The 17,586-nt window shown below is 50.5% G+C and overlaps 2 protein-coding genes across 8 annotated transcripts in view; one reads left to right on the forward strand and one right to left on the reverse strand.

Annotated features, from left to right (window-relative positions):
• ERH (ERH mRNA splicing and mitosis factor) overlaps positions 1-17,586 on the forward strand; it is an 892,055-nt gene that overhangs the window by 244,638 nt on the left and 629,831 nt on the right. The window lies entirely within an intron of this gene.
• The window catches only part of SMOC1 (SPARC related modular calcium binding 1), a 149,939-nt gene continuing 133,236 nt past the window's right edge, over positions 884-17,586 (reverse strand). For 2 of the 7 annotated variants that reach the window (XM_050797384.1, XM_050797381.1), the window contains exons 11-13: positions 9,690-9,934; positions 3,502-3,557; positions 884-3,022 (exon numbers count right to left, since the gene is read on the reverse strand). In XM_050797384.1, the coding sequence (XP_050653341.1) occupies positions 3,511-3,557; positions 9,690-9,934 (292 nt within the window). In that variant the 3' untranslated portion in view covers positions 884-3,022; positions 3,502-3,510. The remainder of the gene's footprint in view (positions 3,023-3,501; positions 3,558-9,689; positions 9,935-17,586) is intronic. The other 5 variants (XM_050797387.1, XM_050797385.1, XM_050797386.1 and 2 more) reach the window with 3 other exon arrangements.

A 17,586-nucleotide genomic window follows, 5' to 3' on the forward strand; every position in this document is an offset into this window, starting at 1 on the left:
GTCTGGCACATGGTAAGCGTGCTGTGAACCACCTGTCCTCTTTTCTGAGCTGCAACGAAGGACCAGCCCTGGACTAGGAGGGGCCTGCATGACCATATTCAGGGTGTAGACCCTGTCCCAAGAAAGCTTAACTAGAGAAAAGGCTGGAGGAGTTTTACAAGGGGAATTATCTTCCGTTCACCTGAAAAGACAAAGGGGCAGAGTGTGGCACAAGGAATCTGGAGAAGGTTCTCAAGGTCATTTCCAGGGACAACTGTGTGTGCAGAGAGGGAAAAAGGCAAAGAATCTGGTCATGCTGGAGAAAACCTAGAGCCTCCACCCCTGCTGCCAATCCTTGTTCAGGAGTTCTCCAGCTCTGCAAACCAGACCTGCAGCCTCAGCCAGAATAGATACCCCACAAAACTGGGGCACAGACTGAAAAACTCCACTGGGGGTCTGCTCCCCATCTAAGGCTACCTCTCAGCCTGGTGTCTTGTCTTCTGAATGATGGCAATGTACTCACTTCCAACAGCCTGAAGCCATGGAATAGGCCCCTCCCCCAGCCCTGCCCCCAAAGCTCTGCCAGCAACATCCCCTACATTACAGCGAGGAGAAGGGAATGGCAGTCAGGGAGGGGCATCCCGTGGGGCAGGTATATGTGGGTGGAGGTAAGAGGAACAATTACAGAGAGTGCACAAACACCGTCAGCAAGGGAGTCCCCTCTCTAAGTGCAGTACCGCCCGGTGGCCACTTCCGGGTCCCCTACTAGGTTCATCATTGGCAGCACCTCAGATGTCCTTGGATGGAAGTGGAGAGCACCCAGGCCAGGGAAATGAACTAAGCTTTCTAGGAAGTAAAGCCTTTTCATTAAAGGAAGCCACCCAAAGAAAGAGGCAACAGCCACCAAGGTTTATCCATTTTTATTTTTTATAAAACAAGCTACAAATAGTTTCCCTCTCTCCTTCACAAAGGAAAACCACACAACACTGCCTACACACATGATCCTGTGGGAGACAAGATGCCTGGGGAGATCTCGAAGATCCAAACATCTACAGGCAGGCGCCGTCTCCACGTGCACATGCTTCCTCCAGGCCTGAAAGTGGGGCCAGGGTCTCATGCAAGGCCCATTCAGCTCCAGCAGGTTGAGTTCTCTCACTGGGGCTAATGAGAGAAGACTTCCTTCCCACCTTCCCACGTTGGGGCGGGGCCACCAGTCATTCCTAAGACAACCTCTAGGACTGTCTCCAGGATAGCAGGGACCTCCTTTAGCCCAAGACCCCATCAGATCCTGTCCTGAGAAAGTTCCTCCCACAGGGACAGTGCTTGTGGTGCCCATGCCTTCCAGACCCGGAACGGGATACACAGTCTGCCAAGGTGGAGATACTTATAGGGATATTGGGTTGAAATACAAGATGAGGCCAGATTTGCAAGGGTGATCTGAGGAGGGCACCAGTCCAGGGCTACCCAACCTCCCTCACTGTCACCACAGCTGCTTATGGGAAGGGGTGCTAAGGGTCACTTGTTGCTCTGCCTGAAGGCCACTCGAATAGGCACAGCACCTGGGCAGAGGGAGCTGCGCCTCGGACCAGAAGGCTGGGCAGCCCATCCTGGAATCCCGGGAAGACGCCTGTGAAGCCTGCGGAAAGCTGGGCCGGGATTTCCCCGTAGCCGGGTTATCACCCCGGCCCTTCTGACGGAGGCAGAATAGGACACCCAACATCAGTTTTACTTCTGGAATTAGCTTAAAGCCTGGAAGCCCCTAAGAAAACTTGAAGGAACAGGAAGAACCTCAGTACTGGGATTTTTAAAAACCAACAAAACAAGTTTAGTGTTACCAACAAGGTGATTGGCACCTCCCCCAACCCACCCACCCAGGCCTGTGACAGTCACTGGGACAACAGCAGGAGATGGAGGAGAGGAGAGGTCATACCCAATCTGCCCCTGGCACTGAGACAGCTGCGTCTCTGGGAGCCTCACTGGTAGGTCTGCAGGGAGGTGAAGAGTTTCCCTGTTGGTGCCACACCCCTCAGTGCAGGCATTCTGTCCTGTCCCCTCCCCTGCTTAGATATCAAACACCTACTTTTTAAAAGGCCCTGTTGTGTGTCTTTTTCTTCTTTGCCTCCCCTCTTATGCTTTATACAGAGTAGATGCTAAGCATGGATGAAAACGTTTTGAGTGACGTAATGCCAATCCTTTGTGGATAACTTGCTCAGAGGGTCAGTAAGATACTGGTGTACCCACCAACGCTGGGCCCTCTGGGGATGTGGAGAGCAGGAACGTATGGACTCTGTGAGAGCCGCTACCTGTGCGGGCTATCTGTGGGATCTGGACTCCCTTCCTCTCCAAGGGCAGTTTCCATCTCTCCTTAGCCCAACCTTCCTGGACAAGGCCCAGAGACAAGTGACTTGTCAATTTTGACAACTAATGGCATGGGACAATATAGTCCTCCCACCAGAAGAGAACTTGTGGAGTCCGCAGTACGATTGCAGGACTCCCGTCTTTATACACAAAGGTCAGTCTCCAGAGAGAAGTTTAGTAGGCCCAGGATAGAGTCCTGGGTTTTAGAAAGCTGGACTATGTGTCCAGAGCGCCCACCACCCCCAGCAGGGAGAGGAAGAGAAATAAACAAACAGCAATGCCAATGCCTGTACAAAAGAACTATACAATTTACATATATATTTATATACAGCATATAAATCTCTTTCTTCTCAGCCCCAACAACACCCTCCCCACCCCCCCCCAAAAACCCCCTAAAAGTTGTCAGTAGCAGATCCAAAAACTTACAATAAGAGAGAGAATAAAGTCTTTCTTCCCTTTCCTTTTCCCACTGTGGTATTAGATATTGGTGTTTTAAAATGAAACCAAAAACAAAACACGCAAATAAGAGTTATTAAAAGTGCAAACATGGTGGGCACCACTTATGTTACATGGGACGTGGCCAGGCCATGGGCAATGCTGAAGGTTGGGTGTCTGGTGGTCCATCCTGCCTCCCTGGACTCTCCACCTGCTCTTGGGCTTTCTGCTCCTTAGACGAGGCGTCCTACTGAGAGGAGGAAGGAGAATGCAAAAAGCAAAAACAAAAACATTGTGAGAAATCCAACTATGTCCATCAATTTCCCCACAAGTGCGGCTTTTCCACCTGCTGTCAGCTCTGAGGCTAGGTGGGGCACAGGTCAACTGGACTTGCAGATGAGCATCTTTTACCAGCCTGTCCTTTGCCACTTTGAGGTACCACCACGGCAACCGAAATAAGTCTGGCATTGGAGAGAACGAGGCTTTGTCTAGGAAGTGTGGGTTGCAGGGTGTGCACTCTGTTCAAATCACTCTACTCTCACATGCCAGCCTTTCAGCTTGGGGCTGGGGTGGAAACGGCAGGGGTTTGTTTACAGGTGGGGATGGCAGAATCCCCTGGGCACTGACCCAATATTTCTCCCGTGTCCTCAGCAAACAACTTGAAAATGGGAGCCTAAGTCACCTGGCCAATCCCTCCACCCCTGGCGATCCCAGAAACGGGCAACTTACTGAGCGGGTTCATGCCTGCTCGTTCTCCCTGGGGGAAACTGTACCAAGGCTACCATCTGCAACAAACCAGGAACATGTGACACTGAGTGGCCTTGACCCAGAGAACTGGCACCTTCTCCCGTATCCTGGCTCCCTGTCCCCTCTGGCCCCCAGAATAAAGAGCAAAGAGTTTGTTTGGCCCTGCTTTTTGCTTTGTGGGTGTCTATGGCCCAGGTGAACTTATTACTGGCCAACGCCTTCACGCATAGTCCCTTTCCCATAAGGCCTGGCTCCTGCTGGGCACCTCTTTGCAATCCCTCAGCTATCCACTAAGAAGGACTCTGGTGCTGATGCACCTGGGCAGAACCGTCCCAGGTCTTGGTTCCCCAAGTCACAGAACATCGGAGGTAGAAGGAATCCAGCAGTGGCTCGGAGCAGATAAGTGACTTACACAAAGTCCCAGGCTCATTCTGCTGACACCCACCTCTCCCCATGGGGGGCTGAGCCATTGTGGAAACTTCCATGCCTGCTCCAGCAGGACCTGGTCTCCTGTAGAGGAGCAGGGAGCTGGGGGCAAGCATATCAAGAGCTGGGCCCACCCTGAGACGCTTAGGGCCATGTGACTCTGTGTACGCCCCCAAACCTCTCTGGATTGGTCTATAACTTGGGAGCTAGAACCGCAGCTGCACGGCTTCTGCTCTGCCTCCCTCACAGAATTGCCTTGAGGATCCACTGAATGCATGGAGGAGGAGAAAGGGCTTTGAGGAGTGAACAGTGCTGCAGAACCCAAGCCCACCCATTGGTCATGTGAGCCACAGCTCCACGTCCCCTTTGTTACGCCAATATTCCTTACAACTGGAGAAAGAGTGGACATGGGGTGGAGCGGGAGTGGGGTAGATATCAGGGTGGATAGCGGTTTATCCAGTTTTACAGAGGAGGACACGAACTCTGAAAGAAGGTGACAGCTCTAAGGCAGGCAGGTTGGAAGTGGCAGAACCAGGCTGCTGACTTCAAATCCCACCTTTCCTCCGCTCCCTCCAGCAGCCGCTTCTCTCTTTGCTGAGTAGAAAGGCCAGCACATCTAAAAAGGAAGTGCACAGCACTCCTGCCCACCAGGCTGAGATGCGTGAAGCAAAATGGACAGCTAGCTGTAACCAGCTCTTTTTCATAGAGGCTTATGTGCTAATCCTGTTACTTAAGTCCTATCAGTTAATCCTCAGAGCGACTTTATTTGAGAGTGATACAATTATCTCCATCTTAGGATGATGAAACTGAGGCTTGGAGATATCAAGTAACCCACCCAGGATGACACAGCTTCCACGCGGCAAAGCGAATTCCAACCTAGCTAGCTGCCTCCAGAATGATGCTCTGAGCCACCAGGGAGGATAGGGGAGAAGAAGCCTGAGCCCCAGGCAGGTGGCATCCTCAGACAAGGCAAAAGAAGAACTGATAGTTCTGAGAAAAGGAGGCACTGGACCCCACCCCACCTGCCTCACAGGGCGGTGACAATGATCCCAGTGAAGGTGCTTTATAAATTGGGAGAGTGAAGAAAGAGGCATGTTATGCAGAGAATTCAGCTCTCCAGGGAGGAGTCTGGTTGGTAAAATATCTGTGTTCAAGTGGAATTTCCAAAACTTCAGTCCCTTGGACCCAAAACTCTACTGGTCCCCAAACTCTGCATCCTTCCCCCAGCCAGCTTCTGCCCTCACCTAGCGTGCAAGCCCCTCACAGCCCACCAGAGGGCACCGCACAACACGGGATGGATGACCAATGCATTGGCTCTGCTCCCGGAGCCGCTGCACACCATCGACCACAAGGGCTTTTCTGCCGCCCAACGGAGCAGAGGGATGGAGGGAGCAGTTCTTAAAGTCATGCCTTCACTCCCTGGACATGCTCCTCTATCGATACCAATTTCTTTTGTGCCTTCACTATGTACCAATCATGTTAAGTTCTTCACACGCACCATCTGGTTACATCCTCACCAAATCGTTGTGGTAGGTACTATCATCTCCACTTTGCAAATGGGGAAACGGAGGCTTAGAGAGTTTAGGTAACTTGCCAAGGATTACAGATCCGGTAAATGGCAGAGCTGGGATTAAAATCAAGCCAGCCCCATCTGACTTCAGGGCCTCTGCTCTTACTCCAGCCCCAACTTGTGCCTGATCATGGTATCCCACATCGCTCCTGGGCCTCTCAGTAGTGGTCCATCATCCCACAGGTACTGCCTGCCTAGAAACTGGGCTTCCCAGCTCAGGTTGTTGGTGGCACCCTCACCCCCTGCAACACCTCTACTCCTGCCCACACTGCCCCCAGGCTGGTCTGCTCCCCCACTTCCCCAGACTCCCCCACTGGCCACTCCCTTGGCTTCACCAGGCAACCAAGACTGGCCTGCTCACACAAGGCAACATCTTCAAACACACTGGGGTCCTTCTCCTGGAGGGGACAGCAGTCTGGCCCAGGAATCCTGAGGCTAGACTAAGCGCCAGCAGTGGTGGTACCTCACAAGTACCCTTGAGCAAATCGCTACCCCTCTCTGGGCTAACCTTGACTCCTAGACTGAAAAATTGACTAGAGGACCCACAGAGCCTTCTAGCTCTGGGCTGCGTGGGTCCAGAGCAGTGTGTCCTATGGTGTGTGTTGAAATGGAGAGTGGGGACACAGGAATCCTTTCTGCCTCTGCATAGGCTTTAAGTCTACTCAGCCTCCACTTCACCCCACCCCACTGATTAATCCTACATACCTTCTTCCTCTTATCTCAATGTTCTACTCTCCCTCACTCCATCACACACATACACACACATATGCAGACACATGCACAGACATATACAGACATATACAGACATATACACAATGCATGCACACATATGTACAGACATACACACATAGCCATACTTAAAGACATAAGTGTAGACCTTGTACAAACAGACACAGACATGCACACAGACAGGTGCACACTCAGGCCTACCCATGGAGACATGCACAAACAGGCATGTGCATATACATGCAGAGACATGTCACAGACACAGGCTTTCTGGCCAGACTTTCAATCAGGCAGTGTGTTTAGGGGTGAACAGTAATTCCAAAGCTCTCTGGTCTCCACAGTCCTACCTTTGCAGTGGGGGGTTCAAGAGGGTGTATTGGGCCAAGAAGAATGACAGTTGCACTCCAAAGCACCCCAGGGGCCTCTGTGGGCAAAGCTATGAGAATAACTGAAACTAACACTTCCACAGCTGAGTCTGGGTTGAGGAGGAACATCCAGGTGATCAGGGATCCCTAAATCTACATTTTACTTCACAGTGTTCTCTGGATGCTTCTGTCAGGTCCTGTATGCCAGCTGGAAAGGCTTCAGAGGAAGGTTAGGAGGGGTCCCTGAGCTCAGCGAACCTGAGCTCACCACACTCAGCCATTGCTTGGCTTCTGTGTGCTGTGCAGACCAGAACTACCAGCCCAGGAAGGGGGCCAAAGGCAGGGTCAGTACAGAGCATCATCACTCAGCCCAGGAGTGCCCCTGGTATATCTGGGGTCTACAATAACACTGGATGGTCTTTTCCCAACATTGGCCATCTGTCTGTGCTCTGCGAAAGGACCACAAATTCCAAGTGTGTCAGAGCATAATGTCACTGGAAGGGGTAACCCCCTCATCCATTCATTCCTTTACTTATTCATTCATTTAACAAGGACTTAATGAACTACCAGGTGCCACGTACTGTGCTAGAGGTTAGGAATTGAGAGAGAGAATCCTTTTGGCTTCAAGGGGTAATCGGAAGAGTAAACTGCAACACAGTGTGGTAAGTGCTACTGAGAGAGGCAATCATCTTATGAAGAAGAATAGTAATATTGAACTTCTATTGAGTTATACTTCAATTTCTCAGGCACTATAGGAAATGCTTTCACTCACTGTCCATTTAATCAGCACAACAGTCCTACGAGATAGACTCTAGCATTATTCCCATTAAGCAGGTGAAGAAACTGAAATGCAGAATGATTCAGTAATTTGTACTGAACTGAAATCCAAAATGCTCCAAAATCCAAAACCTCTTAAGTGCTGACATGATGCTCAAAGGAAATGCTCACTGGAGCATATCGTATTTCAAATTTTGTGGATTTGGGATGCTCAACCAGTAAGTGCAATGAAAATTTTACAAAATCTCAAAAAGTTCCAAACACTTCTGGTCCCAAGCATTTCGGATAAGGGACACTCAAGACGCATGTGGTGAAAGAGCGAGGCCAGGGCAGAGGCAGGGTTTGAACCATGACATTGCTGAGTCCTGGAGACTCAGAGTACTATGGGAACAGAGAAGCATCCGCATCAGACAGCCATGCCCAGAGTGATGAAGTCACACACCAGTAAGCCTCAGAACCAAGGCCAGAAACCGGCCATGGAGCAGGTGGGTCCCAAGCCCTGGTTCCTATAGGAACCCATTCATTTCCCATGCTACTCTTTGGGTTTACTCTGACAACTAGGAACAAGGAAAATGCCTTTTTGTCTTCTGCTAAACTCTTTCCCTAGGAAATCTCAGCTTTTCCAAAGCTTCCATTTCAAATAAGTCAGCATCACCCAAATCTGTATCTTCAAAACCTTCACGGGCATTACAGAGTCACTCATCCTTCATGTGCATCCAACTCAGTGTGTCCAAACCATGCTTGGGCTCCCTCTGCATCCCTCTGCACCTAACCTGCTCTTCCTTCCATGTTGCCCGTCTCAGTGAGCAGCCCTGCCTGCAGCTGAACAAACCTACCTCTGCCCCATAAACCAGCTTGATCTCCAATCACCCACTTCTCTCCATCCCCCTTACCCTGCTGCGTTTTCATAACTTGGCCCTCCATCGCTCTAGCCTGGACTGTGCCATGCCTCCTATTGGGTGACCCTGTCATGCTCATTTCCAATCCATGTCCCACCCTGAAACCAGAATAATTTTTTAAGAAAAACCGATACTATCAATTCTCTGATTGAACCCCTTTAACAGCTTTCCACTACCCTTATAAAGTCTAAACTCTTTCACCTGAATTTAAAAACTCTCCAACTTCACCTTGCCTCTTGTCACCATCCCTGCTCTTCCTATCTGTTAAAATATTCATTTCGGTCACACAAACATCCTTCACCTCATTGAAAACTGTTTCCTTGCCTCCAGAGCTTCACTCCTCGTTTGCCTCGGCTTAGAACACTCTTCCCACTCCTGACTTCTCTGCTTGGCCATCTCCCACTCATGTTACCAGTAATGGGTTAGACCACGGGTTGGCAAATTTATCTGCAAGAGACTAGATAGTAAATATTTTAGGCTTTGTGGGCCATGTACGGTCCCCGTTATATATTCTTCTTTCAAAACAACGTATAGCTCTTTACAAATGCAAAAATCATTCTTAGTTCACAGGCTGTACAAAAACAGGCCACAGACTAGATTGAGCATTTAGGCCGTTGTTTGCTGAGTCCTGGTTTAGGCATCGCTTCCTTCACAAATTTTTCCAAGGCTGTCTGTCCCTTAGTGTCTTGGGTGCCCCTATATATGTTGCTACAATGCTCTGCACTTGCCCTGCTGTGACAGAGCTTATTAGTGTTCACCAGAATTCACGCTGTCCTCTTCCTGGGTTCCCTTCCCTAGTGACTGAGTTCTGGCCAATGAATTATGAGCAGGAATGTGTGTCATTTCCAGGGCTGGCCCATACAACTCCCTCACACGCACTGCTTCACGTCTACTCCATCTGGTTGACTGAGGATGGAGATGATCCCCAGAGTAACCTTGGAAACCACATGATGAAGACGGCAGAGTCACTCTCAGCCTGGATCCCAGAGTGACTGCATAGAGCAATCCCTGCCCCTACTCCTTCCCCTACACACACACACACACACACACACACACACACAACCTGCGACCATGCTGAACTATTACATGGGAAAGAAAAATTTTCCACTCTGTCAAACAATGATGTATGGATCTACTTGTGACTGTAGCCTGGCCCACCCTAGCACACTCTCACAGCACTTAATCACACAATCACAGCTCATATGAGTGCTTATTTAAGCTCTGTTTTCTGTGCAAGAATAGGGACCTTATCAGTCAATTCCACCACTGTCTCAAACATAGCACACTCCCAGCAAATAATTGTTGAACAGATGAGTACCTGGGATCTCATTTATCAGAGAGCCCTTGATCCCATGCCTGGGTGGGGGCAAGTATTGAAAGGCCAGGAGCACAGGGGAGAGCACTCACCTTCTTTGCTAACACCCAGGCAGCCCTTCAGCTCGGGCAGTGAAATCACCTTGTCTTTGTTCAGGTCACAGTAGTCAGTGAAACGCCGGGCACATTTCTTGGGCTTGGCTTTCTTCTTCACATAGCGCTTGAAGGGCTTCATCTCCCGCTTGTTAATGTCATTGCTGCTATTGCTGTCCAGCTGGCTGAAATACCAGTGCACCACCCGCTCCTCCAGGGTGTGGCTGGGGTCGGGCTCTGAGAACCTGGGCCATGGACAAACACCCCCACCCCAGAGAACACCACTCAGGATCTTGCAGGAAGCATCAGCCCTGGTATGACTGCCCCCGGGAAGGTCAGGTAGAAACAGCTCCTCCAAGCCAAAGTCCACCCAGAGCGGCTCAGTCTGTGATGGCATCAAGCCATCCTCTCCGACTCAGATCCCAAGATTGGACCACTCTTCTCAGGGCTCCCCAAGTGGGTAATCCTTATTACACAAACATGCCTCACCCTCTACCAAAACCAGAAATGTTCTTGTACACAACGGGTGCTCAAGACAAATTGGCTTGATCTAATTTGCTGAATAAACCAGAGCTGGAATCCAAACTGTCCTTCCCCTTGCCTAGCACTCACTGCGGACCAGCTGCTCATCACACATAAACATGTGCCCTGGGGTGGATGTAACTGTGGGGAAGATGCTGTGAGCACCCACTGTACACCCAGTGCCAGTCCAGGGCCTGGAGGGTGCACCCCTGGCCTCAGGTGGCTCACCGTCTCTAGTAGACAGAGCCAAAAAGGTGAAAACAGTCATGACGACTAAATGTGGGGTGTGAGGTTCCCATGGTCCATCACTGCTGGACACCCCATGCAGTGGGAACGGAGAGAAGAAAGCAACTGGGACAGACACAAACAAAAGTTCTAAAACTGGAAAAGCCTGGACCTACTGGGGATGAGTCTCTCTAGCCGGAGGTTTTAGTCAGGGGGTCTGGGGCGGACCCAGGAAACCACATATTCACCAGCATCACCAGGTGATTCTGCTGAGAAACGCTGGACTGGAGTCACCAAGAACACTTCCTGGTGTCCAGATGTAGAGTCACAAGCACGTCTAACACAGCCCCTCATCAGGTTACAAGACCAACATCTACATCTACATGTGTAACTACATGCAATGGCCTACCCATCTACGTTATTTACTTAACTGTGTCCTATTTTCTCCCAAAAAGGAGTCAGGGTGATAACTACTATTTACAATTTTTAAAGCCAACAATGGGTCTATGATAGAGGGGCTTCCTGGGATCACTAACCAGGAGAATGGAACCCCATGAGCCCCATGGCTCCTGTTCCCAGGGTTTGACACTGAGTATATGTGATCTAGTGTATGTGATCAGGTGCAGCTTCCCCTGGGGAAGGAGAATAAGGTTGAGGTTGGGAGTCCCACACATTCACATCCTCAGTGTGCAGGGCACTGGGACAGAGTGCATGACTACCAGAGGTCAAAAGACGGGCAGAGGGCTCACTGTTCCACAGGGATCCTAGACCAGGGTCCAAGGCCTGTCTGCACATTCTGAAGCTGTTCCTGGTGGGAAAACTATTCAAGGCACTTGCCATGCCACCCTCTCTTCTCTGGGGTTTGCTGAGTTTTCCAGAAGGGAGATAATCTCTGACCCCTCCCCTGTGAACAAGCCAGCAAACTCCCTCCTCTTCCATCCCCCCAAATAACCTCCAAGTTCAGCGAAAAGTAAGTTCCATTATGGAGGGGAAAAACAGCCAGTCACCCATCCTTGTCAGATGCCTATTCCTAATTAGGTGAATTTCAGTCTTGGGCAGGTACTCCGGACATCCTGCACTGATTCCAGGAGGACGCAATTAGTGGATCTGCCAAGGGGACCTCATCCTGACAGGTTTAACTCAGAGAGTACCTGGTGGAAGGTGTGAGGGGGCCATGGAGAGCTGCCAGCTGCCTCTAACTCTTAGGAAATCTGCTTAGTCTGTCATGGAAACCAGGCTCAGGAGGTCTTTGAAACAGGCATGAAGTTATTCACTGCAAAACTCAGATTTTGTCTCCGCCAGCATACACAGTATTCTGAGGTTTTCCATCTTTCCCTATTTTACCTGCAATATTCACTCTTAAGATGGCCCCTGCAGTGTATACCAGTTGCAAAGGCAGAAAATTCTGTTGGAATGCTGTTGGTGCAGGTAGGGGAGTGACCTGCCTGTCTCTGCCTTTCCCCAAATAGCAGGGAGGACACAGGCTGCGGGGGAGAGACGGAAGGCCCCTAAGGAAGGAACTCGGTTCTCTCAGGCAATGGGGGAGGCAGTCAGGGACCTTCCCACTCAGCCCCTCGCCAGGAGCCATGAGGGTTCCAAGGCAAAGGCAGCTCTTCCTTTAACCTTTAGGCTCAGTATAGCGTAATGTCTACCTAGAGGCTGGAATAATAAAGCCTCAGTCACTGAGACGGGAAGGGATGAGGTCATCCCACCCAGAGGCCCTGCCAGGGGAGGCGCGCTCCCTCCAACACGTGTTTCTGGGGCTCCCGCCTGTCCAGCTTTCAGCAGCTCCACTGATAGAGCTCTGCCACCCTCCTTTGCGCTGTTTTGCAGCAAGAAGCAGTTCTTCTTCTGACTCTACAACCTCCAAGAGTTTCCTTACATGCCTGAGAGTGACCATCATCTGGCTCCTGCCCCTTTCCCTGCCTTTCTTCTGATTTTCCCTTCTTGACATCTCCTTGCCAGAAGAACAACATTTTGACTCTCTTCACTCCCACCAAGACCTCCCAGTGCAGGGCAGCCACAGCTTCTGATTGCTGCCCCCCACCCCGCCTGGCTCCCAGCCAGGGTGGAGATGTGCAGCGTTCACTTCCTCAGGAGAGATCCTCTGAGCCCCTCCAAGGAGTGCCTCTGGGCTCCGTCTAACACTGCCATGACCCACAGCCTGCCCTGTGAGGCCCAAGGGTCCTGCTGCCTTCCTCCCTCCTTCCCAGCTAGCATGATACTCTCTGCTTCTGAACTCCTTTGGCTGCCAAAACAACCCCCAAACTCCCAAGTAAGAGAGCCCTACCTCTACCTGTAAGCTGGGTAGCCCTAGGGTCATCTTTGGAATTCAACACTTTGGCCAGGCCAAACTCCAACTACATTAATAGCAGAAATGTTCAGCTTTGAGTCCATGAGGGATTATGAACCCTCTGAGAGCCTACACAAAGATATGAGCTCTCTCTCTACAGAAATGGACATACACAAAGAAGTCTGCAGATTTTAGGAGATTAATGGACTCCCTAAATCCCATTCAAAGTCCATGGACTCAGGTTAAAAAGAAAAAAAAGACAAAAAACAAACAAACAAACAAACAAAACCCTTGATCTAGAGGAATGGAGGCTCTAGCCATGGCCCAGGAAGAAGATGCTTAAAGAAGATGGAGTGAGACAAAAGACAGCAGCTGGAGGGGTTTGGGGATAGTTTCCCTACTTCCAACAAAACTATTGAAGGCAATGGATTTAAAAACTCTGTAAATCAAGTTTCTGACCTGGCAACAGCCTTAAGTCACAGATGAGGTTGACAGCAGGTACCCACTATGCTTTGTACAAGCTCTTGGCTAAGACTGAGATCCAGCAAGAGTCCTAGCATAGCAGTAAGTGTGTGCAAAAGAAGACCCAAGAGGCCTTTGTTAACTGAACAGAATCTGAGATTTTTCCTGGGGGAGTGCTGGATAGACATGGAGCAGGGAGGCCTCCCCCAGAGCTTCAGGAATCTCTCGAGCAGTCTTTGCTGGAGACTTTCCATCACAGTTAGACCCCCTCAACCACAAAGCCATAGCCCAAGAAAGCCCAAAGCCTTGCCCCTTCCCCTCCCAGTTCCAGGCTTACACCGGCCTCAGGCTCCCAACCTGTCTCACATGAGCACACATATATTCCTGGAGGTTAGGACTGCTGGATTCAAAGCTGCTCATCAGGCAAAGGCTGGGGACCTAAGTAAGAGGGAGCAAGGGCTCCGCAGGATCAGCGTAACAGCACTCACTTGTCCACACTGCAGACTTCTCCACGGGTAAAGTTCTACTTCTACTAAAAGGGCTCACTAGGTAGGTAAAATATCCAAGTTTCCTTGGATATGGTATGAAAAGACACACCCAAATGATACCAAATTCCAGATTTTAGAAGACTATGGTTCAGACAACATGAGCCAGACAATGCTAGTGTCTGCCCTACCTCTGGGCTGTTTTTGTGGCTGTCCTGTTGACTTCTGCCTCCAGGATGAGGAAACCCACTAGAGCCAAGTTCCTCCCCAAACTGGCCCCATGGAGCCTTCTCCCAGTTTCAGAGGTGACACAGGCCACCCTTCTCCCACAGCACTTTCAGTTTTGCTTCTGCAGCCTCAGCCTCGCCAGGCCTTGGCTGCAACGCACAGCTGGAGAGCCAGCTCCGCTTACCACAAGGAAACCTGCTTTGGCCAAGATCTTGGGCCCAGTTCTGCTGTCCTAAGCAGTTTTAGAGAAGGTAAGGCGGGACTGCCTGGAGGCACTAGCCAAGCCAAGCAGACCAACTGAGCCCCGTCTGGAGTTGGGTCCAGGCCCCGCCAGCTGTGCGGGTGCGGCTGGGAAATGCCAAGTCAGCCACATTCCAGCCTCTTCCTTGCAAAGCCATCAACGGGCAACCACACTGGGCAGGAAGGAGGAAGCCACAGTACGGTCTCCCCTCGGGGGACCACGTGAAGGGCCGAGAGGCTCACACAGCCCTTCCCACCTCCCCTCAAAGTTGACTTTCCCTAGGGGAGGGTGGAGCCAGGAGAGGGTTCCCCTGCTCTAGAAGACTCTGCCGGCTGAGATCTCAGAAATCTTCCTTTGGGACTGATAAATGCTAATGGGTGCCATGGGAAGGCTGATCTAACGGGGAGCACTGCCTCCTGGAGCCCTGGCCAGAGGGGCCAAAGGGATAACTCACTCACCCAGAAAACATTCACCGTGAGGGACTATCACCCAATGATATTCGCAAGGCACCCCCTCCCACGCAACTGCCATAGAGTTTTCGCAGACACCCCATTCTACTCTGCCTATTTTTAGATATTTGTGGCACTGCTTTTTGCTACTAAATCAGGCCAGAAAAGGGAGGAGATGCCTCCCACTCTTCCACTCCCCACATCTAGCAAGTCTTGAAATCCTATTGATTTCTTTATAAAAGCTTCAGCAAATCATCCTTTTCCCACAGTCCATGCCCTCATCACCTCTCACATTGACACTTGCTATCATCTTCCTGCCTACCTTGCTCCCCTCCAATCCCGCTTCCATAGTGCCATCAGGATGACTCCGCAAAAATGTCCACCTAACCCTGCAGCTCCCTTCTGCCCTGCATCTTGAATCCCAGGGCGTGGCACCAGCTGGGCTCTGCCCAGCTCTGCAGCCTCATCTCCCCAACCCGACTCCCAAATGTGAACCATACTACTTCTTACAATTCTCTCCACACTCCCTACCCTGTTGAGTGTTCACACCTCACTACCCACATGGTCCCCTCTGCTGGAAAGCCCTTACCCCTGGTCCATCTAGGTCAGGCATTTCCCATTCATAAGTGAAGATGGGGCTCCACGGTCGCTCCCATGGAAAGCCTTTCCTCGCACGCCCTGGCTTCCCAGGGTCCCTACAACACTTTCTCAGCCTCTATTATCCCACTGACTTTGTACTGCAGTCATGTGGTTGTTCTGTATCTCCCCTCCAGGCCAGAAACTATCCCCTTTTCTTCAGATGCCCCAGAACCTAGCATGGAGCTCATACCAGGGGCAGGTTGAAACGTGAGAGTTGATGCAAAGCCAACATCTCCATGCCCGACAGGAAGTAGACTGGGAGGAAGACACCTTTTTTCTGTACTGTTCAAACATCTTCTATCCCTTTTTCCCACTGTCCCCAAGTGGGACTGTTTCCCTGGCCTCAGCTGATGTCCAGCTTTAACTACTAGAGTCTGAGAGGATAAAGGAGGGATCAGATGTGGCTTCCTTAACCTCATGCCTGCAGCCCCAACTCTGCCTGAACTCCACAGTCAAAGCCAAAACCCAGGATGCCTGGATTTCCTAATTGTCTTCGTCAGTCCTGTTCCAGACATGCTACCTGACCTCCAGCTTCCCCATGCCTCTGCTCCTCCATCACACAAGAGGGACAACTGGCCAAGGTCTGTCTGCATGGCGCTCCAAGTCCCTGGGTCCCGGCCATGGTGCCCTCAGGCCCTGGTTACAAAATAGCACCACAGTAAACTTGACAACTGGCTCCAGCCTTATACTTGGTCTTTTGGTGGTCGGGGTAGATCCTCTGATGTGTGCCAGAAAGAGGTCTTATCAAAACAGGGATCCATCCATCTATCCCTGTCCCTCTAGCTATTTATTCATTTAACATATTTTATTGGGCACCTACTATGTTCCAGGCACTAGTCTAAGCTCTGGGAATACAGGAGGGAAGAAGACAGAAAATGTTTCTTCTCTCATAGAACTTAAATTCTCACTGGGTTTGGGGAGACAGATAATATATCAACAAGCCAGCAAAGTATCAGACCGTTATATATGCTAGGCTGAGAGTTAAAAGGGGTGCTGAGGTACAGGGTAAACAGGCAGCTCTTGCAGATTGAGTACTCCTGGAGAAGGTGACATTTAAATAGATAAGCAGGGGCCAGTCATTGGAAGATGGGGAACTGAATTCTAGGAGCAACTGACATACAGGTCCTGGAACAGACAAGAGCTTGACTTGTTCGAGGAACCAGAACTGAGGAGAACCAGGAGAACCAGTGCCTGGAACACAATGATGGGAAGGAAAGGAATATGTGAGGAGAGGTGGGGCCAGCTAGGTTGTCCTGAAGGGCCAGCCCAGGTCAGAGTTAGGGCTTATGCTGAATATAGTGGGAAGATCTGGGACGGCCTTAAACCCTCTTACTACGCTGGTAACCCTGGCAGCTACCTTCCTGGATAGCAGTTTCTCTCTTTCTTCTCCCTTCCCCCACCCACTTCCTTGATTTCTAAACTATTTCTTGGAGCATCTTGTCTGTCTTTTGACTAAAGTCCAGCCTCTAGGTAACATAACTAGGTAACATAACCAAAGGCAGTTCAAATCTTTCATTCCCATCAAAACCTAGTATGGTCAAGCTAATATGAGCTTAAAATGAAAAACATGTTTTGAAAACAATTATTTTTTTGAAAAATCTCTTCCAACTCTAAATCACACCTAAAATAGAATGGAAAAAAGATCCTCTTCCCTAAGGACACACTGATATTAAAAAATCATAAATTTCTTAGCTTTCATTGCCTGTAAAAATCCCTTCTGTCTGTCATTTGAGGATAAGGCACAAACCTACCTTCCTTCCCCTGGCAGCAGGGCCCATCTGCGTCCCCCACCTACAGCGGAGACCACTCTTGGGAAAGCAGCCAGAGGGAGCTTGAAGTCCTGCCTCCTTAGGACTCAGGCAGAACTGCAGGTGGGACCCATGCAGGGTCACCACTGAGGGAGCCATGCTGGGGTCCTTCCGAGGCCTAGGCTTTTTCTCTTGGTTGCATTCCTTGCCTTATGGATAACAGCTCTGCCTCTGGGCAGATGCCGGGGAACTAGCGCTCCCTCCTTAGTGAGCCATAGAAGTTCAGAGGCAGGCTTCCCATCTCTGCCAAGCCTAGGGTACCTCCCTTGCTGCTGTAAGGAGACTAAACACCCCCCTGCTTGTCTCCACCAGTCCCTGCTGTGCTTCCCCAACTGGCTTCATAAGCAGAAGTCTTACTCAGCATGTCTCACAGGCCTTTTGGGATCTGAGTCCTGCCCATCTCTTCCATCTCACGATTACCACTCTTACCTCCTCCGCTTCCTCCTCCTCTGACTATCCATCCCAGCCCAACCTAACTGAACCATAGACATGCACTTTCTTGGATCCACAATATCCTTTCATTCTCTCTGGAATGGCTTTCTCTT

This window comes from Macaca thibetana, chromosome 7 (assembly GCF_024542745.1).
Source record: "Macaca thibetana thibetana isolate TM-01 chromosome 7, ASM2454274v1, whole genome shotgun sequence".
Classification (NCBI taxonomy): Eukaryota; Metazoa; Chordata; class Mammalia; order Primates; family Cercopithecidae; genus Macaca; species Macaca thibetana.